General features: G+C 43.2%; 1 protein-coding gene across 7 annotated transcripts in view; it reads right to left on the reverse strand.

Annotated features, from left to right (window-relative positions):
* Window positions 1–23,906, reverse strand: part of RYR2 (ryanodine receptor 2) — a 522,347-nt gene that overhangs the window by 149,097 nt on the left and 349,344 nt on the right. For all 7 annotated transcript variants that reach the window (XM_071219601.1, XM_071219596.1, XM_071219600.1 and 4 more), the window contains exons 39-48: window positions 21,775–21,880; window positions 20,422–20,565; window positions 18,493–18,766; window positions 15,511–15,625; window positions 14,141–14,273; window positions 13,847–13,950; window positions 4,738–4,873; window positions 4,086–4,272; window positions 2,739–2,841; window positions 533–653 (exon numbers count right to left, since the gene is read on the reverse strand). In XM_071219601.1, the coding sequence (XP_071075702.1) occupies window positions 533–653; window positions 2,739–2,841; window positions 4,086–4,272; window positions 4,738–4,873; window positions 13,847–13,950; window positions 14,141–14,273; window positions 15,511–15,625; window positions 18,493–18,766; window positions 20,422–20,565; window positions 21,775–21,880 (1,423 nt within the window). The remainder of the gene's footprint in view (window positions 1–532; window positions 654–2,738; window positions 2,842–4,085; window positions 4,273–4,737; window positions 4,874–13,846; window positions 13,951–14,140; window positions 14,274–15,510; window positions 15,626–18,492; window positions 18,767–20,421; window positions 20,566–21,774; window positions 21,881–23,906) is intronic.

Below are 23,906 nucleotides of genomic sequence, written 5' to 3' on the forward strand. Positions count from 1 at the left end.
AGGAGTCTGACTTTACTAAACATGCTTTTGCATTACAGTTGGAAAAGTAATCCCTAGCAGTTTCTACACGAAAAATGGCATGTTGGGTCAAATAGAAGAAAATTATTTTTAAAAATTTTTCTCCTCAGTCTTGAAAAGAGCACTTCTTTCAACATACTGCTAATTTCAAAATCTCTAAGCCCAAAGCTATGATCATCATTTTGGGGGGAAAAACAATTAAGAACGTGACCATGACAACTATCAGACAGAGTGAGTTAAGGAATTATGGTCAAGAAAGACAGAGACCATGGGGCCCACAGAATTCCAGCAGGGAAATCACATAAGACAGCTGAGCAGCTTCTTTTCTGATTGGAAACACAGCTGTTGAAAAGCAATGAGAATAGAAAACATTTTATAAAATAATGCACTTTACAGTTCTTCTCTGGTTTTAAAGAAACTTAAGCAGTGTCCCTAGGCCGCAGGGAGGGAGACGCTGAGCACTGGTGAGACCTGTCCTGCAATGTTCCACTGGCCTACGGAGAGCGAGCCTCACCCTTGGCTATCGTGGGCATCGGGAAAGCGATGCTGATCACTCCCACCAAGTCTCCCAGCGGAATGAGGGATCTCAGAATGGATCTGATCCTGATGGCTTCTCCCTTACCGGCATGAATCAACTGCAGGAAGAAAAATGAAGGAACATTAGAATCACTTTGTGAAATCAATGTCAGAATTCTATCTCCAAGTTGAAGCATGGGTATCTGAGTCTAAAATCATTTCCTGTTAAGAATATGTATAAAGTTAGACCTCGCTCAAAAAAATGTTTTCAGGCTTACAGACAGATGTTTACTTGCCTACACACTTTTCATTGACATCAACCTACACTGAGTTATATACGATGATCTGGACCAGCTGGTCTACCCATCAGAACAACAGTTTCTACCTTTTTGGAGGTACTGAAAAATACTGAGATGCTCTTAAGTCTATTAATGCTTACCTCACCAAAATGACATGCAGATACCTGTCCATGAAATGAACGGTAATACAAAGGAATATATAATCTTTACACCCTGGACATACACTAATATTTATGATTGACTTAGCTCTTCTCGCCTTGTAATAAAAATATAATTGCACATCCATCTACATCCCACCCAGACTCCTCCCAAGGATGGGTTTACAATATGGAGGTAAATGGTGACCGTGAATCTAACAGGCCTTTGAGACCGTCACTGGCTGAGGAAGTACTATGAAGACATGGCTCTGAGACAGTCAAGAATCTCAGTGAGTCCCTGGGACACAGCACGGGCCTCAGAGCCAGGCGGGCGTCTGCGGGCCTCAGAGCCAGGCGGGCGTCTGCGTCCCTCAGCACAGGCGTGGGGCACAGGCACAAGCTCTGACACACAGGGGCCCCCAGACAACGGTTACTGAGGGGAGTGAACCGCAGAAGTGCCAAGGTCAGTCCCTTGTTGGGTCACTGAGATTTCCCTTCCGTAACAGTAGAGAACGAAAGACTTCTGTTTGTTAGTACAGTTTCTTTCTTGCTTCCTTTGATCTTTCCCTTCCACGAGTGCCCATCCTGTGGTGTCTCTGGGCCACACTGGAAGAAGAAGAGTTGTCTTAGGCCACACATTAAATATACTAACGAAAATTGATGAGCGGAAAAAAGGTTTTAAGTGAATTTACTTGTAAATTAAGTAAATTTACTCAGGCCACAGGGTGGGTACCCCTGCCAGGAAAAGAACAAATACTGTGATCATACACGTTTTTCTCTACAGTCACTTCCAGCAAACTGATTTCTGAAAGTCTGTTTAATGCGATTAAAACCTCATCAACAGCAAGCGAAGTTTTTACAAAAATCAGACACTAGGTTTTCTAATATTCTGACATTTCTCCACCCTGTGATTCTTCTCTGTTCACAACAGATTATACCCAGAAAGCAAGAAAGTTTTAACCAATGGGTGTGAGAGAAAGACACTGCCCACCCCCCACCCCCCAAAGAAAATACCAGAAAACAAAGAAAAACCCCACAGATGTTCAGGGTGGGAGAAAGCGTGATCTGTAGGCGTCAGCAACCCACTTGCTGCTCAGACCAGCCTCGAAGTGAGTGCATCTTCCACCCCAGTGTGTTCACACCCTGCGTGGCTTCCCACTAGCAGGAAATGAGGCTAATGCTATGGGCCCTGGCAAGCATTTTGTAAATGAATGTAATAGAATGAAACAGAATAGATTGGAAAGTAAAGAAGAAAACGTCAGGACATACTAAAAAGTTAAGTACTGTTCCATGAAACTTTAATTTCATCTTGGTCAACAAGGCCAGAAAACACTAACTGATCTGGTCCGAAGAGCTCTCTCCTCCCCGCCTGGCTCCACCGCACTTCCCCGAGACCAGGGTCCCACACGGAGCAGCCCCCGCACAGGGACTAACACTGGACAACAAGAAAATGACTCTACAGAGAAGCCGCTTTCTGCATGCGCTGAAACAGGACAGGACGCTGTGTAGAGAAAACACGTTCTTTTCTTCTTCAGGCCTGGCGGCTAGAGAAGCTTCCCAGAGCTGTCAGTAACCGACTGGTCTCCCAGTGCCAATTTTTACAGCCAATGAGACATTTCCAACTAAACAAACCCTTGTTCAGCAATGAGCTGCCGAGTGATTTCTAAAGAGTATGAAGAGCCTTGGTCTGGTGCTGCGGGGACCCCTCCCGGCCACGGTATCAACCCACAGAGGACCCGGGTGCTGTTCAGGGGGCCCAGGCACTCACATGCATTTCAGGGGCACAGCGTCCCAGCAGGTCAATCAGAGCAGCGTAAAAGGTCATGATGGCGTTCCCCATGTGGACAGTGTCGTCCTCCTCATCTGTGTCACTTTCATGGATCATTCCAAAGAAGCAGAAAGCAAATCAAACAGGTAACAGAGCGACGTTTCTGGCTTATTACCTACTCTCAGGGGAAGGGGCCACGAGGTAGTTCATTCTGCCTCTGCTGCTGCTGCTTTCCGTGTGTTTAATTTACAGCTGGACATTTTGCAGCAGAATGACAACAGGTTGAAGACCCGATCTGAGATTCTGTCACCAGGTTTCCACACATGGGAACCTGAATATTAAGGTCCTTTCAAAGGGGAAAAAGAGGAATTGCCCATTTGATGATTTGGTGCTCATTTGTAGTGGCAGCTTATTAACAAAGAAAGTGACTGATGGAGCATGTGGTCCGTTTGGAACATTTTTGTGAATAGACACATTTAGAGAAAGGGTGACAAAGATCTGTCCTATAAGGTCTCCCAGGATAGTGTTTCCCCAAGTAAGTACTTTAAAAATGTGACTTCATTCACTCACTCATCTCCTACCCACCAACCCACCCTCAGTGACCGGCCCAGCCCGGGGCCCTGGCCTGGCTCGGCCTGAATGCCTGTGCCCGGGCTGCACAGCCACAGGGCTTGCAGGGGCACCTAGATGTTTGGGACTTTGCCCCCAACAGGCCCCATTATTTCTCTACCAGTAATGCCAGCAGTGGGGATGCACGATCCCCTGGCAGGACGGTCACCTCCCAGATTTAAAAGGTAGGAGCGACACGCCTGGATTGATTTACATGCATGGATGAAACCGAGTCCTAACAACACGCACTAGGGACAAATGTAAGGTGGTCATCGCCTCCCCTCTGCCACCAAGGCTTCAACCACGCATTTTACTCCCAGCGTCAGGCCACCCCCATCTCTGGACTATGGCCCCCAGTTCTCTTGCTAATGGCCTCTCCCTCTTCCACTGTTGTCATGAAAACTCATTCTGGCTAGCTCCCCACTAAACCCGACTCCAAGTCCAAAGGCTCGCCAGCCATCACTTGTAACAACCGGATTCTCCAGAGCCCGTGGGAAAAGTCACTGAGTATAGTCTCCCACAAGCTGAATTCCTCCCCTAAAGCCAGTCTTCCACAGGTCCCGCTGTCCCTTCCGCCCGTCCCAGCAGCAAGCCCCACCCAGTCTTCCACATCCAACCCATTTGACTTTCAGTCAGAGGTAAGAGTTACATTGTAGTTAACAGAATGCAAATTCTGTTTTGTACAATTTCAAGTCAAGTAGCACAATTTACTCTCAAGAGTGTGTGTATTAGACCTACAGGGTTCTGCTGGACCCGCTGGTTGGTGAGGGACCGTCTCGAGAAGGGTCCTCAGCTATCTTGATGGCCTCTTCCACAGCAGCAAGAAGACCGTTCCCGCCCTCCCCCCGCAGGGCGGGGCCGAAACACTCGGGCCTCCGGATGAGCAGCCTCACCACCACGTTGGCGTTCTCCTCCACACTCTCCCCTAGGAACAAACGCACACAGTGTGGGCCGTGCAGACGTTACGTTGATCATTTACATTAAAAAAAATAACTAAAACCAACAAACAAGGTGGGAAAGCCAAAACTAAACTCAGATTTCTAGTGTTAGATGGACGTGAGTCACTTTCTGTTCTTGCACTTAATCTTTTCAAAGCAAAGAAAAGCATTACTCAGAGCCATAGTCCTAGGCCTTATTAGAATCCAATTATAAAAATCTGTCTGAATGTAGGTTCCTAAAATTTTTATTCTAAACATGATGTGTAGCGTCACTATCAAAACAAATATTATAAAATAAATTGTTACTGTAAAAATCTGATGATAAAACACTCAATTTCTTTTTTAACATGTACTTCCTTCATGAAAACGCTGCGGTATATCAGGATTTTATATGACTATTCTTGTGCAGTTTTAATAATGACCAGAGAGGACCCCACCGCAGCCAGCCCTACCATTACAGAAGACAGCGAATCGCAGAAAGTCGAGGTATCGCTCCCCTTCGACTGGGTTCCACCCGATGTCCGGGTACCCCCTGGACACCAGCATCTGGCAGCTCTGCAGTCCGCAGCCAGCCAGATATCGCACGACCTACAGATGGGACAGGATGGGGCCGGAGTGTGAGCCCCAGGTGACAAGTTAGATGTTTATGCTGGACCTGGTGAACAGTACTGTCCGGGGTGATTCGTAACAAATGCAGCTCTGAAAGCTCTTTTTAATCTCATGACAATCCACATGATCTCCCTTTAGAAAAACCTTAGAATTAGGAAATATCAAAAATCATAACAAAGTATCACCATAAAAATATGTATGAATAAACTCTATGAAAGAAAAATATCACTAAATTTTATATCATTTAATTTGTGACTTTTACTTACAGAAACAAATGATAATATTTGATAAACTTCCAAAATCTCAAATGACATGTGGCCCATCTGAGATGCTGAAAGATCCTTCTAAAACACAAAGATACTTGAAAGTGAATTACAACCAAAACGACCTGTCAGTTTCATTGGGGGGGGGGGCGGGGAGTGTGTGAGAACAGCCACAGAGAAGGGGAGAACTCACTACAGTCCAGCGTCCTTGGGTTCACACCCGACCTGCGTCATTTACTGCACTGTTTCAAGCAAGTTCCTGAACTTTTTAAGATAGTTTCACTGTCTACAAAACTGGTGATAATACTACCTACCTTTTCATATTGTTGAATTTAACACATCAAAATTTCTGCTTAGCTTTGCCTTTTTTTAAATTTTTATTCTATTTTTTTTCCTTTACCATTTAGCCACCTTACACCCCCTTCCCCCCCACAATCACCACACTGCTGTCCACGGGCACGCGTCACTTTTCTGTTTGTGCTCAATTATTTTTATATGAATGTTGATCCTCAACAGTATTTCATAACTGACCCAGCTTTAAAAGAAACCCCTAAAGTGGGCATCACCAATAGGAGTAGGTTATTAGAGGATGGACTTACCAAACAAATTAAATGCAGCTCAAACTAAATTACATGCAGCTCAAGCTAAATCAGTTTTGAAATGAAATAAGTAATGCAGCTAAAAATATATCAATTCTCTCAAGGCATAATTTCTGTACAATAAGCTCATCTATTTGAAGTGTAAGTTCAATGAGCTCTGAGAGGCTCACACATCCGTAAAGACAGATGTCCATCACTGGGCCCCCTGACCCAGCGTGGCCTAGACAACCTGCCTCTCGTCACAAGTCCTCAGCAGGCACACTCCACAATAGGTAGGCATGCGGTCTCCCTGCAGGCGTCTTGTTGTGCCTGGCTGCTCTCACACAGAACAAAGTGTGGCCCACGCCAGCCCTTGGCTTCAGTTCAGTGCCCCGCAGCATGCCCCCCACACGCACACAGCCAGGTTTCACCACCCCCATCAGCTGACAGACGCTGGAGTCGCCTCCAATTTGGGGCTTGGAGCAGCAAGGTTGTTCTCGACCTTCACAGACACACCTGTGTGTGGACACAGTTCTCTCTCTGTGCAGCAAAACAGCACCTCTGCCATATCTGCTCCCCATAGCAGCAGACGACGTTCTGGCTGCCCCACGACCTCCTCAGCATTTGCTCCATCCACTTCTTTAATATTAGCCATTTTAATCGGAGTGTAGATAAAAGGATTTTAAATAACACAAAGGAGCAAATTCTTCTGAGGCTGGTCAGAGTGCAGGTCAGGTCTGGGGAGCCTCACCTTCACATGCCTTTGACAGCTGTGCACGGGCACCCCCCAGGGCCAATGCTGTCCTCACAGACGGGACAGAGAGGGGAAGACCCAGAAGAAAAGCCCCACTCACAGCTCGCTGAAGTTACGGTGGGAAATGGGTTTTGTAAACTACATAGATGTTAGGAAAATGTATGTTATTTTAAAATGTAAATATAATTTTAAACTATACTGAGATAAATAGAAAGGAAATGAAGATGTATTTTATGTATATAGTGTGCAAACATATTTCCTACTGTAGATCACAAAGCAGTAAAAAGGACAGGAAGAGCTTACGGAAGTGCAGGAGAGGTTTCAGTTTACAACAAACCGCCATGAAGGTGGAAAAGCTGGGAGGAAGGTGACTTTGGGGCAATGACTGGAAGGCTGTCTGGCAGGCGGAAGGAGCAGCAAGCACCAAGGCCCCAAGGCAGGAGCCTACCTGGCCCGGTCCAGGGACAGCAAGGGGGCAAGGGGTCGGGTGGCTGGAGCAGAGGGAGACCAGTAGGGGACAGTGGAGGGGAGTGAAGTGGGCTGGTGTGTGCAGTCAGCTGGGCGGGGGCGCTTGGTGCCTTTTGTCCTTGCTGCAGAGTGAGGCAGGAAGTCCTTGAAGAGTTCCAGGCAGGACAGTAATAGGATCCTTTAAGAGCCTGGCTGCCACTAGGGGAGCAAAGGAGGGGCCCAGAGGACGACTTAAAATGCCACCGCAACTAAAATGCGGGGGAAATGCACCTACGCTCTGGCAAACACGCACCTGGCTTAGTATGCTTAGAGTGCATGGCCTTAGAACATATATCTCTCATGCCTTAAACTGTAATATATACACTTCTGTATAAAAAGTATGTATGACATGTTCAAATGGCATTTTATTTTTGCTTCATATGTGTATTCTTCATTTTATTTTTCAATTCTAGTTTGCATGCAATATTTTCATATTAGTTTCAGGTGTGCAGCAGAGCAGACAGACATTCACAGAGGTTACAGAGCGTTCCCTCGGATGACTCAAGTGCCCACCTGGCACCACAGAAAGCTATTACAGCATCATACACTACGTTCCCTATGCTCTACCTTGCATCGCCCTGACTATTCTGTAACCATCAATCAGTACTTCTCAATCCTATCACTATTTCAACTGTGTCCCTCGACACCCCTCCCCTCTGGCCTCCCTCAGTTTGCTCTCTGTATCTGTAAGTGTGTTTCTATTGTGTTTGTTTAGTGTTATTTAGCTTCCACATATAAGTGGTATGGTGACAAATACATATGGTATTTGCCTTTGTCTGTCTGACTTATTTCACTTAGCTAATACACTCTAGGACCATCAAATTGTCAAAAATCATAGGATTTCATTCTTTTTATGGCCAAGTAATATTCCATTGTGTATATGTACCACTGCTTTTTTGTCCACTCATGTATTGATGGACATTTGGATTTTTTTCATATTTTGGCAATTGTAAATAATGCTGCAATGAACATGGGTGTTGGTATATTTTTTTGAATTAGTGTTCTGGGTTTCTTCAGATATACACCCAGTTGTGCAAACACTGCGTCTTAAAGCAGTTCCATTTTTAATTTTTTAAGAGCCCTCCACACTGTTCTCCATTGTGGCTGCACCAGTCTGCATTCCCACCTATGGTGCATGAGGGGGCCTCTTTCTCCACATCCTCACTAACACCTGTCGTTTGTGGATTTATTGATGGGGGCCATTCTGACCGGTGTGAGATGACATCTCATTGTGGTTTTGATTTGCTTTCCTCTGATGATTAGTGATGTGGAGCATCTTTTCATATGTCTATTGGCCCTCTGTATGTCCTCTTTGGTGAAGTGTCTATTCAGGTCCTTTGTCCATTTTTAATTGGATTGTTTGTATTTCTGGTGTTGCATTGCCTGGGTTCTTCGTAAATTTTGGGTATTATCCCCTTATTGGACATATCATTGGCACATATCTTCTCCCAATAAGTAGGTTGTTGTTCTCATTTTGTTGACTACTTCCCTTACTGCGAAAAAGCTTTTAGTTTGATGTAGTCCCATTTGCTTATTTTTTCTTTTGTTTACTCTACCCGAGGAGATATGTCAAAAAAATACTGTTAACAAGAAATGTCCACGTAAAATACTGCCTACATTTTCTTCTAGGAGTCTTATGATTTCAGGTCTTAGGTTTAAGTCTAAATCCATTTTAAGTTTATTCTTGTGTGTGGTGTAAGAAGGTGGTCCAGTGTCATTTTTTGCATGTATCTGTCCAACTTTCCCAACACCGTTATTGAATAGACCGTCTTTACCCCATTGTACATTCTTGTGTCCTTTGTCAGGTATCAATTCCTCATGAAGAAATGGGTCTATTTCCAGGCTTTGTCTGCTGCACTGATCTATTTGTGTTTTTATGCCAGTACCATGCTGTTTTGTTCATAATGGCCTCATAGCATGGTCGGGTATCAGTTAGTGTGGCACCTCCAACTTTGCTTTTTCTCAAGACTGTTGTGGCTATTTGGGGTCTTTTGTTTCCATGCAAACTGTTGGATTATTTGTTCTAGTTCTGTGAAAAATGCCATTGGTATTTTGAGAGAAATTACGCAGGATCTACAGATTGCTTTGGATACTATGGACATTTTAAGATGTTAATTCTTCCTATCCAGGAGCATGGTGTATGACTCAATTAGATAGTATCTTCCTTGATTTCTTTCTTCAAGATCTTAATAAATTTCCCTTCAGTTAAATTTACCCCTAGGTATTTCATTTTTGATGCAGTTATAAATGGGATTGTTTCTTAGTTTCCCTTTCTGATAGGCCATTATTGGTGAATGAAATGAAATTGGTTTCTGAGATTGATTTTGTATGCTGCTACACTACTGCATTCATTTATTAGATCTAGCAGTTTTTTTGGAGTCTTTACGGTTTTCTCTATGATATCATGTCATCTGCAAATAATGACAGTTTTACCTCTTCCTTTAAATTTGGACGCCTTTTATTCATCTTCTCATCTGACTGCTGTGGCTACAACTTCCAGTGCTATGCTGAGTACGAGTGGCGATGCTGGATATCCCTGCGTTGCTCCCGATCACAGGGAATCACGCTCAGTTTGGCCCTGTTGACAGTGATGTTAGCTGCAGGTTTGTCATACGTGGCCTTTATCGTGTTGTGGTATGTGCCCTGTATTTTCAGTTTGCTGAGGGTTATCATAAATGGGTGCTGGGTTTTGTCAAATGCTTTATCTGTACCTACTGCTATAATCATATGCTTTTAATCCTTTCTTTTGTTTATGTGGTGTATCACATTAGTTGATTTATGGATATTGTACCAACCTTGCATTCCAGGACTTAAACCACTTGATCATGGTGTATAATCTTTTTAATGTATTGCCAAATTCAGTTTGCTAATATTTTGTTGAGGATTTTTGATTCCATGTTCATCAGAAATATTGGCCTATAATTTTCTTTCTTTGTAGTGTCTTTATCTGGTTGTAGAATCAGGATAATGTTGGCCTCATAAAATGAGCTTGGAACTCCTTCCTCCTCTTGAATTTTTTGGAATAGTTTGATAAGACTAAGTATTAATTCTTTTGTGAATGTTTGGTAAAATTCACCTGTGAAGCCATCCAGTCTTGGACTTCCTTTGTTGAAAGTTTTTTGATAACTGCTTTGATTTTGTTGGTTGCAACTGATCTGTACAGATTTTGTTTCCTCTTGAATCAGCCATGGGAGCTTCTATGTTTCTAGAAATTTATCCATTTCTTCCAGATTGTCCAATTTGTTGTATGTAATTGTTTGTAGTATTTTCTTATAATCCTTTGTATTTCTGTGGTGTCAGTTGTTACTTATTCCATTTCCCTTCTGATTTTACTTATTTGGGTCCTCTCTCTCTTTTCCTTGATGACTCTATTTAAATGTTTAACCATCTTCTCTACCTTATCAGAGTGCCCAGTCTGGGTTTCATTGACCTTTGTATTTTTTTTTAGACTCTATTTTGCTTATTTCTGCTTTGACCTTTTTTATTTCCTTCCTTCTACTCACTTTGGCTTTGTTCATTGTTCTTTTACTAGTTCCTTTAGATGTAAGGTAAGATTGTTTACTTGCGATTTTTTTTTTTTTGATTCTTGAGATAGGTCTGTATTGCTATGAATTGCCCTCTTAAAACTGCTTCGGCTGGTACCATAGTTTTTTGTTTTTTTGTTTTGAGGAGGGATTTTTGTGTTTTTATTTTCATTTGTCTCAAGGTATCTTTTGATTTCTTCCTTGATCTTGGTTTTGACCTATATAATAATGTTATTTAGCCTCCATGTGTTTTGAGTGTTTTTTTTGTTTTCTTCCTGTGATTGATTTCTAGTTTCACACCATTGTGATCAAAGAAGATACCTGAAATGATTTAAATTTATTGAGGCTTGTTTTACGGCCTAACATGTGGTCTGTCTTGGAAAATATTCCATGTGTCCCTAATAAAATTGTATATCCTGCAGATTTGCAGTACAAGGCTCTCAAAATATCAATAACTCCATCTAGTCTAATGTGTCATTAAGGCCACTGTTTCCTTGTTAATTTTTTTCTGGAAGGTCTATCCATTGATGCCAATAGAGTGTTAAAGTTCCCTACAGTAAGTGTATTACTGTTGATCTCTCCCTTCATGTCCATCAAGATTTATTATAAATATTGCATTTAGGTGCTCCTATAGTGTGTGCATAAATGTTTGCAAGGGTTATTTCCTCTTGTTGAATTGATCCCTTTATCATTATGTAATGTCCTCCTTTGTCTCTTATTATAACCTTTGTTTTAAAGTCTATTTTGTATGGTACAAGTATTGCTACCCTGGCTTTTTTGTTTTGTTTTGTTTCCATTTACATGAAATATCTCCTCCCATCCCTTAACTTCCAGTCTGTGTCTTTTGTTCTGAGATGGGTCTCTTGTAAATGGCATACATATGGATCTTGTTTTCTTATCCATTCAGTCACCCTATGTATGTTGACTGGAACATTTAATCATCTCAATTTAAAGAGATTATTGATAATTATGCATTTATTGCTACTTTATTCTTCACAATATGTTCCTCTTGTTGTTCTTTCTTCTTAAAGAAGTCCATTTCCTGTAATACTTGTTTGTTGTTGAAAAACTCCTTTAGCTTTTTCTTGTCTTAGAAGTTCTTATTTCTCCTTTACTTCTCTATGATAGCCTTGCTGGGTGGAGAAGTCTTGGTTGTAGGTCTTTGTTTTTTATATCTTTGAGTATTTTGGATTGAGATATTAGGTGACAGTCTTATGGGACTTCCCTTGTAGGTAACTAACTGTCTTTTTCTTGTTAAACTTAAGATTCTCTCTTTGTCTCTAACCTTCACCATTTTAATCATGATGTATCTTGGTTTGGGACCCTTTGGACTCTTCTTATTTGGGACTCACTGCACTTCCTGGACTTGCCTATCTTTTTCCTTCACCAGGTTAGGGAAATTGTGTCATTATTTCTTTAAATAGGTTCTCAATCCCTTGGTCTGTTTCTCTTTTCCTTTTGGTACCCCTATGATGAAGATGTTGTTATACTTGATGTTGTCCCAGAGGTCCATTAAACTATCCTCATTTTTTAAAATTCTTTATTTCTTTTTGCTGCTCTGCTTGGGTGTCTTCTGCTACAAATTGCTCATTCAGTCCTCTGCTTTATGAAACCTGCTGTTTATTCCTTCTATTCTATTCTTCATTTGTTATTGTAGTCTTCATTTCTGACTGGTTCTTTTTTATGGTTTCCATATCCTTTTTTATACTTGCTATCTCTCTAACTTCTTGCTGAGATAATCCATTCTTCCCCTAAGTCCCTTGAGCATTCTTATGGCCATTGTTTTAAACTCTGTATCTGGTAGTTTGCTTACCACTCTCATTTAGCTCTTGTTCTGGGGATTTCTCCTGTTCTTTCTTTTGGGGCTTCTTTGTCTCCCCATTTTGGCTGCCTCTGTGTATTTATTTTTCTGTATTAGCTAGATCTGTTATGTCTCCCAGTGTTGGTATGGTGGCCTCAAGTAGCAGGTCTCTTATGAGGCTCAGTGGCCCCGTCTTCCTGGTCACCTGAGCCAGGTGCTCCAGGAGTGTCCTTTGTGTGGGTTACATAAGCCCTCCTATTGCAGTTGAGTCTTTTTTTTTTAATTTTTATTGTTATTCAATTACAGTTGTATGCCTTTTCTCCCCATCCCTCCACCCCACCCCAGCTGAACCCACCTCCCTCCCCCACCTCCACCCTCCCCCTTGATTTTGTCCTGCAGTTGAGTCTTAATTGTGGTTGTCCTGTCCATGGGTTGGTTTCATTCTCGTGCTGGCTGATATGAGGATTAATCCTGACCACAGTGAATGAGCTGTTATGTGGGGGCTGACCCCATGCAGCAAAAGCAACCCCAGCAGGGTCTGGTGCCTTCCAGGACCTCTGTTTAGTTGTGCCACTTATGGAGCTGAATGGGCCGTGCTCTGGTGTAGTCTCAAGCCAACTACCAGGTGTGCTCGTTCTAGGGCCTCAGGGGAGGGACCAGTGTACACCAGAGTCAGACACTGCCTGCAGCCAGCTGTGGGCTGCCTGCCTGGAGCAACCGAGTGATCCGCAGTCTGTGGCTGCCTCTGCTGGGCCTGGGTGTGTGTGGGAAATCCCAAGCTACACACCAAGGCCAGCTTCCACCAGCACCAGCCCAGGTGCAGGTCAGCAAAAGGTCCAAGGCACACCAAGATCCACCTCCACCTGCCTCCTCTCATCAGCTGTTAGGCTCAGTCACTGAAAAAGCCTCTGGCAGGAGGCAAGTTCTCAGTGAGGTTCTCAGTGAGTCACCTTGTAGGGACGAGTGGTGTTCAGCAGGTCGGCACAGATTCAAATTTGGTGTCAGTGCTGGGTCTGAGGTCACTCAGCAAGTCTCAGGGTATACCAAGGCCAGCTGCCACCTGCCTGGGACTCATGGACCCATGGTGGGTCAGAGTCTCAGGGAGTCATCAGGATAAAGCCAGCCGAGTTAATCAGGGTAAAACAAAACAAGCTTTAGCCGCGTGGAGGGTGAGCTCCATACAGGAAAATGGGCACAGGTGATAAAACGGCCCTCCCCCTACAGCCCCGCACCTCAGCCTCTGACATTTCAGAAAACTGAAACTGTGTGATTAAAGCATTAAAGCAAGTACAACAGCAAATATCATGAAAGGAAAAAAACACAAGGAATACAGAGAAAGTTGATTCTCTTTTCAGAGAAAAATGCATGTGGTTAAAGGAAATAACATCTCAAATTCCTTGTTCTTGGTAACTTGTAATTATAGTATTATGTATAACACTTATATATAATTACAGCAACGTGATTATAACTATAGTTATATTCAAATGCTTGCCTCACACCAGCGCAGCGGCAAGGGGGAGCCTACCTTTTCCAGATCTGGCTCACGCAGTGCCAAGGCCAGCTCATTGTTATCCATCACTGAGGCGGCGGCCACATCCAGCGGGGTTGACCCCCGCATTGCTGGTGAGGCTGTTAACCCAAATGAACACGAGACAAAACTGGGATTGCACCGCAACTCTGAATTCCGTGTAAAGCACACTTTCACTGCCAATTCAATCCCTAGTGCAGCACACACAGCACTACTCCGAGTCAATTCACACTGCTCTGCAACGTGCACATGCCTTTTATCCTAAGAATTCAATGAAAGTCATTTACTCACCAAGACCAACGCTGCTGTTTTCCAATAAATAACTGAGATGATCAAACATAGCTTTCTGGTTCTGCCGACTTATACGACAGAAGTAACAGAGAAAACGGCAACAGTTGGCCACCATCTTGGGAAAAGTGATCTCCTACATAAAGAGCATTGGATTAGCTGTGAAAGCAAAATATCTGTACAGAATGGAGTTCAGGTCTCAGTCACACTGCCCACCCACAAGTGGCCACGTCTGCAGAGCCTCAGACCCTGAAAGCCTCCACATTTCCAGACTTTGACTCGCCTAGTCCTTGAGCCACAGAAGATCAAGGGTGGCATTAGCATCGATGGCCTGATTTGGAATCAATCTACAGCCCTGAGCTGAAGGAGGCGTGAGGCTGGTCCAGGAATCGGGCAGACTCATTGTGATTCCCGACCACTGTCAGCTGCGCTTCCTTGTGACATCGTGCAATCTCACTGATTCTGTTATATCAAACTGGAGTAAGGTGGGTAATGACACCCCCTTTAGGTAAGAAAGGGGGCTGTCAGTGAGACAGTCTGTGATAAACACCCGGTGCAGGAGCCAGGACCCTGGCTTCTCTTCGTTGGTGCTGTTGTAGTTGCTGTTGTCATCCCGGTTCCAGATGGTCCTAGTCTCCCCGTTGGCCCCATCTAAGGCATGTCCCCTGATTGCTGAACCTTGTTCTGGGGTCCTCAGACAATGCCGGGAGTCCTTCTTTAACATAGCATTTTACAAATATCTTTATAAAAACCTGTCTAACTGGTAGGCTGAACATAAGAATTAGGGACTCATTTCTATATTCTGAAAAATACATTGTAAAATTCCTAAAAATACTGAAATGCATTTTGCAAATCAGAGGTTATGAAATTATACTGACGTAAATGAACTTATTTGTTACATTGCTCTATTCATTGGGTTTTAAAGAACTCCATTTTAAGTGTTAATCCCTTAATAGTTCACAGAGTCTGTCAACAAGTACACTGGAGGACTGTCCTCAAGTCTCGGTCTGGGTCAGGAGTCTACTGCCACCCCTATCAAGGGGACTGGCCAGGTTTGAAGGACATGTCTGTGTTGTGGATGCTTTATTATTCTCAATTTTAAAAAAGCAGCACAGTATTAACTTTCGACTTTCTAAACATCCCCAAATGACAATAGTTTAGGGGACAGCTAATTGCACAGCAGAGGGCAAAAACTGTTACAGATATTAAAGAAAAAACACTAGTGGCATACCCAACGCTCACTCTGTAAGGTTTCGTTTGTTTGTTTTTCAAAAGCTATCTCTCCAAACAGTCCTCCTGAGAGGGTTTAGGAAATGCAAGCCACAGAGACGGCTGTGGTAAACAGCGTGCCAGCAGTCAAAGGTGTCCCTTACCTTGGACTCCCCACCGCCCAGGACGTTCACCATGACCTCCATCACCGTCTCGTGCATCCCCAGCGCCCTCATGAGGTTAGGGTGCTGGTAGAACACTTTATTATTCATGATGTCCCTGCAAAGGAGCACAGGTATGGAGGGAAGCACAGAGGTCAGAGCAAAACTTCAGCAGCAATTCACCTGACCAACCGGCTAGAAATAAGCGCTGGGACAGACGAAAAAGTAAGAGCAATCACAGTTAAACCACAAAGGTATGTACAATTAATGGAGTTTTTCTCAAAAAGATTGGCAGCCTACTAAAAACAGTATATAAGTTGTCTATGCTTTTCATTTACATGAAATATACTAAATATGTAAACATTCACTAATATGAAATACAGGTTTAGACATATCACTAATTTAATGTATATCTAAAGATGACCAACCTTCTTTTGTATAGAAATAAATCAGTTTTCATGTTTATAGGAAAACTCCTATATAGATTACTGATATATAAGTATATTTGCTTTTCACATATGCTGTTTTGGTACTATGCTCAACATTTGCATGTTTAATAACAGCAGCGTTATTTCCTGGTACATTTATGTTATTGTGGTGAAATGCTTTTAAAAGATCCCCGTTTTCTGAAAGAAACTGAATACACATGAAGTCCAGGCACAAGTAATCGAACTCATTAAACTGAATGTTCTTTAGACATTCAGTTTACAGAACAGCAGCAGGTGGCACCTGAAATGTTTCTCCTCAGTATTGCCTTGCATAATATTACAATGCACATGTAAAGGGGTTTCTCAGGGTCTTAATGTTTAGTAGTCACTGCAAATGAAGAGCTCGGTTAATTGCTATTTTAACATAGTTATAATCACAATGCAAGAGTTTTTTCTTTCCTGTCAGAACTTTAGCACCAACGCAGGTACTGGCTGCAAGAAAACGTAAACTTTGTCTCCGACTCTGGTTTCCTTCACAGGAGTCACCCACTCAGTTAGTCCCATGCTAACTTTTTGTTACTCAGGCTGCATGGAGGAAATGGAATAGCAGAATTCTCCTCTGATTCTTTTCTTCCTTTGCTTTTGAATTTTAGTTTTTCACTTTGAATTTAGTTTATTTTTGTTTTAATAAGAGAGCTTTAAGACAGCACAACCCAGAAAAAATGAGGGCCCAGGACCGGCACCATCTGGTGTTTCAGGCAACAACAGATGTGGCAACGACAGGCCCCTTCCTTCACACCACAGCCCACAGAGACCCTCTGCTCCCAACCACCGTTACAGCTGTGGTGTCTGTTCCCGTGTCAGTTCAAATCCTTCATATGACTGAACTTTGAAGAGTATTTAATCGAGAATCTTGTTTGCCTGAGTTATAGGTAATTTAAACAGGTTTATAATCCTATCACCTAGCATGCAGGCTGTCACTTATTAAATGTGTCCTCTTGAGGGATATTTCTGACTTCACAAAAAGAATTATCAATTATCTGTTATAATATCAACTGTTTGATATTATAATATCAATAGCAAATTATCAATTGCTCAGATTTCTGTAAGTACGCACTGGTAACATTCTCTCTAAAACTCATTGTCTCCCATTCCTTCTCTCTGAATTCCATTTTCTTTTCTTGAATGTACAACCTTTAGACGATCTTTCAATGAGGGACAGCAAGTAAGTATTCTGAAATACCTTCATTTCCCTTTCACTCCTGCACATGGGTATCCATCTGAATCTCCAAATCCTCACAAAGTGCAAGCTCACCGTGTTGACTTCTCAGTTGGGTGACACATCACGCACTGAGTCACGTTGTCCAGTTCTGCCCTGGAGAATTCTAAATAGGGTTTCTCTGTAAGCATTCTGGCCTTCCCCTCTATTTTCTTCTACAACAGTCTATTTAGCGCTGGTTTTATGCTGTATCATATCCAGCTGTGGATGTGAAACCATTGGTGCTTCGGGAATCTGTGACGTCCCGCGGCTCTTCCCACACTCCCCATCTTGGGCTCGCGTGTTGTGTCTTCTTTCCCAGGCTCCCACTCAGCACAGGCGGGCCCTCTCCGAGACCCGTCCTGTGGGCCTCTTCCCTGCTCTGTCGTATTTTCGTCTCTCAGTGCGGCAGGACTAATTTCCTCAGAGCTGTGATCTAATTTACTCATTTTCTCTTCTGCAATTTAATTAACTGTTTTTGATGTCAGTTATATTTTTCAGTTCTAGAAGTTCTATTTAGATCCTTTTTAGATGTTCCTGGACTTCCCACATGTCTTAGTTTTAGAGACTCCATGTATTCTTTTGTGTACAGCACCTTTACATCCTCCTTCCGGCAGGCTACCATGGGAAGTTCTTGGGGGAGGTGTTCTAACTCCACAGTTGTAATATCTGCAGACCCTTGTTTATGGTGGATTGTTTCCCATGTGCTTTGCAGTTTTTGATTGTGGGCTAATCTTTGGTAGTATTTAGGCTTTTCCTGCACAATTTCAGATAAACTCGAGCTGAGAGAGCATACTACTAGGCCAATTTTTATGTTAATCACTCCACTTGGGGATCCTCAGACTATGCATAAGGTATAAACGTTAACCCACAACTCTACATGAAGCACCTTTGCTGCTGAGTTCTCAGTTCCTCATTCTTCTTTAGGGCCCGGTAGGCCCAGAGAAACTTTCTTAATTTCTGCTGGTGAGTGTTTTTCTCCTCGTGGATTTTAATGTGTTTTTATTAACCTGTATTTTTATATATGATTTTACGTTACTGAGTAGTTAATTAAGAAACAAAGTCTAGGGTGTTGGCTGTGTATCACAGCCGTCTCAGCCTCTAGTTATCAAATTAGACATGTTTCATTACTGAGCAACTTCCCTATTTAGCATTAAGACAATCTCTAGAAAACAACAGTCTAATTTAGTGATCACACAATCTACACACTGTATTTTTATTAACGCACCTACTGTTCTAGTATTGGGGTGAACAATCAGGAAGAGAAGATGGACAAAAGGTTGTAATGACTGAATTTACCCTAATCCCCGAATCATAAGCTTCTCCTCTTCTCTGCCCATCCTCACGCTCAGCAGCGAGCGGATCTGCCCGAGCGAGGCCAGCAGGTTGATGGTGTCCTCCACGGACACGGCGCTGATCGTGTAGGTCTTGGGCAGAGCCCGCGCCAGCCCGCCGATGCCGTCGTACTGCCGGTGCAGCAGCACAAACATGGCCCGTACCAGCTCGGGGTCCTCTATGACGGACTCCTGAGCCCACCGGACCATGGTCTCCGAGATCAGCTGCTGCAGAGTGGCTGCGGCGTCACGACCGACGGTTTCCAAAGAGGAAAATAACAAGAGAAGACAAATGAACTGGGCATTTCAACTGCATATCTCCCAGTCCCAACTTGTATCTGTATTTGTACCTCAATGAATAGGAGTATTATGAAGAAAATAAGCTTCATTTAAACATTTATAAATAGTGGTATATATCAATAAAGTTATAGTGATGAGAGAACAAAATTACACAAATTAGTCTTCTAATTAAAGGATTTTAGTTGTTTCAAAATTGCAGCCACTTTTTCAAAACTACTGTTGGCAATCCATACAATGGTCAATGTGAGTTATCCTATTTTACTTTTATTTTCTTTGTTTCATTCTGTTCCTCCCAGAAGATCTGACACCACATGTCCTTCTAAAGGTCAGTCATGGGCATTCAAGCAGCCGTTTACCCAACTGTCTCCTCACTGGAGTCATTTGCCATGGTGACCTCATGTAATTATATTTACTCTTAAATCTGGGTCCTCAATAGTCACTTAAAACATCTTCAAAAGGATTTGACTGTGAAACTGTATTAAAGTCAAGTCATTTCGTACACAGAAGATTACTTGCTATGTAATGTGTCACATAGTACACTTACAAACTGAAGAACTTCCACACCTGGCAAAATAAATACTATCACAAAGCTAAGAGGGTTGATATGGCCAATTCATATGTACTGGGGCACTTAATTCCTGTCATCAGCAATACACTGGCTCATTTTCAAAATAAAAACCAGTTAACCTGCTGTAACCTAGTTAAGAAAATAGATTTAAGGAAAAGCAAAACCTACCAATTTAAACCACTTAACAAATTGCAGATAAAATACCAATATACTTCCACATTCCTCAAAACCATGCCATCATTTTCATAGCTCAAAATCATAAACTTGATAATAAAAAAGTGATTATAGGAAACGCCAAACTCTGATTTTGAAGAAGACCTGACTCAGCTTGGTGTTGACGCTATAGAATAAATTTATCAGTAACTGTATGAATAAACAGTTTCCACGCTAAGTTAGAGGAAAACGCCCCACAGTTTCGTGAGTTTACTTTCTTTCTTTCAGCACACCTGAACCGGGAGTCTCGGGGGAGGTAGACGAGGGTGGCCTCACAGACGCCGCCGCCAGCTGGCCTGCCCTGGGCAGGCAGGCGCTTCCGCGATGCGCTGCCCCTGCGTTGCCCGGGTCCCCACTGTCAGCTGTGACTCTCCAGTTAAACAGAACACGCACGAGCCAGAAATGTGTAACACTCATAAATATCTCAGAACCCAATGTAGCTACGGACAGTATCTGTTTACACTTTAACAAAAGGTTTGACTTCGTGTAAGAATACTTGAAAATCAATGGCATAGTATTATGATATGAAGACTAAGGTACCCCCTTTGGCTTTCTCCTAATAGCCACCAATCAAATACCTAAAGCCCTAGTGGCGCCCTCCACCCTGGCAAAGCTGCTTTCTCTGCAGGTTCCTATGAATATCATGGATGCGGCTGCACACTCCTGGAGCCACCGGTGTCTGCTCCAGAACCTGCTTCTTGAAGGCTGCAAACTCAGTTTCCCACTGGCTCATCTAGAGCGGTATTAACAGTTCAATGACTGAGCAGGTGCCAGCAGCTGAGTGCCTGGGCAGTGCCCCTTCATACTGCTTACAGGCCTTGTTGGGGTCGCTCGCCACTGGCTTTTCCGCTTGTCTCTTCTTCAGGTACGTCACCTTTTCTACCAGGGACAGCAGGCGGCCTCTGATTGTTAAGTCGCCGTTGCCATCCGGAGAGCCGTCTTCATCCAGCTCAATTCCTAGCCGGAGAGAGAAAAAATATTGAAAAAGTGCGTGCAGGAGAAAGGGTTCTCAGGTTTTGCCATCTCTTCTGTTCACAGTGCGAAGCAACGTCCTGTCTGAGACCTTGGAGGACACTGAGCGAGCCACTCACAGGCACCCCCAGTGAGTCGCACGCCAGCGGTGCCTGCTCCCTCCTCTTTCCCATTCCTGTGGGCTGTGGCCACAGGCAGCGGGCCTGAAATATACACCGAACAGAGGACAGAAGCCCTGTCTCAGGAGTCCGTTCTGCTCCTTGCACTGACGCAGGCTGGTGTCTCTGACCCGCAGTGCCACCTGCCTAGCCCTGTAGCTCTGCCTCCGTAGGTGTCAGTGGCATTTGTCAGGTTGAGGTGCCGGGAGAACAGGCAGACTTAGGTGCCCTAGAGCAGGGGACAACCGAAGCAACAACTCCACCATTTCACAGTGGCCCCTCATCCACACTCTATATGGCACAACGCTATGGCAGTCATCAGTGGCTCTCCGTTCACAGGCTGAATTAATATGGAGACAGTGCTTTCATTCTCTGACGAAAATAAAAATAATACCACTGGTGCTATATGCATCAGCTAAGAAGTGGTTAGTTCATTTCTTCCCCTGGGACACAGAGTAATCCACACCTCTGCACACAGAGAGAAGGAACACACATCCAGGACACCTAATCAACCCCATTTTTAAAGTTCTCCAAACAAAAGCGGGGAGAATTCCCTTGATAGATTTGGGCCACCGACACATAATTTAATGCAGGACTTCCTTAGGCATTAAGTAAGTTCATGAGACATATGCTGGTTGTCCTCAGCCAGTCCTGGAAAGAGGCCCCACGGTCTGTTTCAATACAACTGCTTGTGAACGAACTTCTTTAGACTCAGCCAACCTAACATTCGGCTGTCTGCCCAAAGCACCTGGTGACAATTCCTCACCATCAACCACGCCCCAAGCCCCGACACTGAGGGAAAGTGGGGGGAGAGAGGGACAATCTGTCATCTGCTGCTCCGTCTGAGAGCCTGTCTGGTCTCTCCCCCACTCCTGGCTTCCCACACGGGGTCAGGTAGCCACTTCACTGTAGTGAGTATCTCAGGTTACCCCTAACAGGCACCGTGCATGTCCGTGGACCTGTTCCGCACAGATTTACTTTTGCACCAGCGCGTGTGCATTGAACGAGAGCTGTCGGTCACAAAGGCCTTACTTACCACAATGTGCCATGAGATCTCCGTGAAAATCCAGGAGCTGGTCCCGGATTTCCGCAGGACACGGACACTCATTTTTGTCATCCTTAAAGTTGAGAAGCGTGTTGATCTGAAAGTTTAGAACCAGGAAGAGGAAGGACAAGTATGAGAGAAAAGTGGACTCAGGAACAACCAGCAAAAATTGTGAAAACCAAAGACGTTCAAAATCTGTTTTGGCATATTTGTAAATTGTTGCCCAATAGATGGAAAATTGTTATCTATCACTCAGATCAAAAAATGCCACAAAATAAATTAAATCACTCAAAGCTTAACGTGCTGCACAACAGTCATATAATTTGCTTCTTCTTGTCGCTCCACAATGTCTTAAACCCTTGTATGTTGTTTAAATTTTAGATATTCTTAAATCAAGTAATATCTACATGTTATTTAAAATATTTTATTCAGCTTCACCCAGATTTCCATTTCTCTACCTAACTTCTACACTTTATTGAATATTTACAAGAATTTTTTTGAACAAGATACAGTAGTAAAGAAGGAAAAATCTAAACACAATAAAAAATAATACAATAGATAACTATGCATTTGTTCATAATTCAATTAAACAAACTGTAAGACACTTCCATTTTTTTAAATTTTAGACACAATATTAAATTTATGAATGAAGAAAATAAAGGTCTGTTGATATTCTGTAATTTTCCTTTAGGAAACAATTGTCAGTTTTCTTTTTAGAGTCTTTTAATGTGAATTTTCAAAAACTTGTATTCTGAGATAACTGTAGATTCCAACGGTATTGTAAGAAACAATACAAAGAGATCCCATGTACCATCTGCCCAGTACACCCCACCAGCATCACCTTGCGAAACAGTAATACAATGTCACAACCAGGGTATCACAGTGATACAGACAAAACACAGAACAAGTCCACCCCCTCCAGGGTCCCTCCTGCTACCCTGTCAGAGCCACTCCCACGTCCCTCCTGCCTGCTCCACCCCCAATTCCTGTCAGCCATAACCCGCTCTTCATTTCTATTTTGTTGCCCTGTCAAGAATGTTACAAAAATGGAACCATACCACCTCCAGATATCTTCGGGGTCTACAGTGATGTCTCATTCCTGATATTGGGAATTCATGTCTTCTCTCTTTTTTCCTTTGTCAGTCTCCTCCGAGGTTGGTTGATTTTTCCTAACATTTTTAATAACAAGCTTTGGGATGCACTGATTTTTTTTTCAATTGTCCAGTTTTGAGTTTCATTGATTCCTGCTCTTATCTCTCTTACTGCCTTCTTTATGGTTGCTTTGGGTTTATTTTGCCCTCCTTCTGAATTCTTGTAATGGCAGCTTAGGTTATATATTTGAGTGTTTTTCTCTTTTTAAATGTATTTCCCTCTCAGCACTGCTTTAGTCATTCCCACAAATTTTGTTATGTGTTACTTTATTTTATTTCACCACAGTTTTAAACTTCCCTTAAGATTTCCTCCTTGAACCATGGAATTTGTAGAAATACGTTTAGTTTGTAGAAATTGTTTAGTTTACAAGTTTTTAGAGATTTTTCCTGTTGTCTCTCTGTTACTGATTTCTAATTTGATTTTGTAATGGGGTATAGCCAGGGGCCCCCAAAGACGGATTTGTAATGGGGTCCACAACTCTGGGTGTCCAGGAAATATAAAAATATAGGATATCCCCACCCCCACAAGTCTGCACTAGGAGATGGGACACATGGAGCAGAGCCATTGAAAGTTGTTTTGCATATCAGCAGTTGTCCAGCTTCATACTTGATATGCAAAAATGGTTATCTTACATATCTTTAACAGCTGGCTAGCTGAGCAGATATGGTAAGTAATTGTGGCTATGCTTTGAGCCAGGGGGATGGGAGTGACTTCCACCCAGGATGTAACTGGGAGGCAACTCCCCCTGGTTACAGCACCCGCATAAGAGCTTCAAGATGATTGGCTCCACACCACAGGACCACGCCTGCCCAGACTTACCATGGCAGCCCAGAAAAGTTGGAAAAATATGGGAGTGCTGGCAGGTGTAGAGGATTGTGGGAGGAGTCCGGAACGGGGCTGCAGAGGAAGATTCGCACCAGGACTTAAACCCAGATGCAGCAGCCGTGAGTTGGGGGTGGAGAGGAGGCCCC

The sequence above is a fragment of the Desmodus rotundus genome, chromosome 10, assembly GCF_022682495.2.
Source record: "Desmodus rotundus isolate HL8 chromosome 10, HLdesRot8A.1, whole genome shotgun sequence".
Lineage (NCBI taxonomy): Eukaryota > Metazoa > Chordata > Mammalia > Chiroptera > Phyllostomidae > Desmodus > Desmodus rotundus.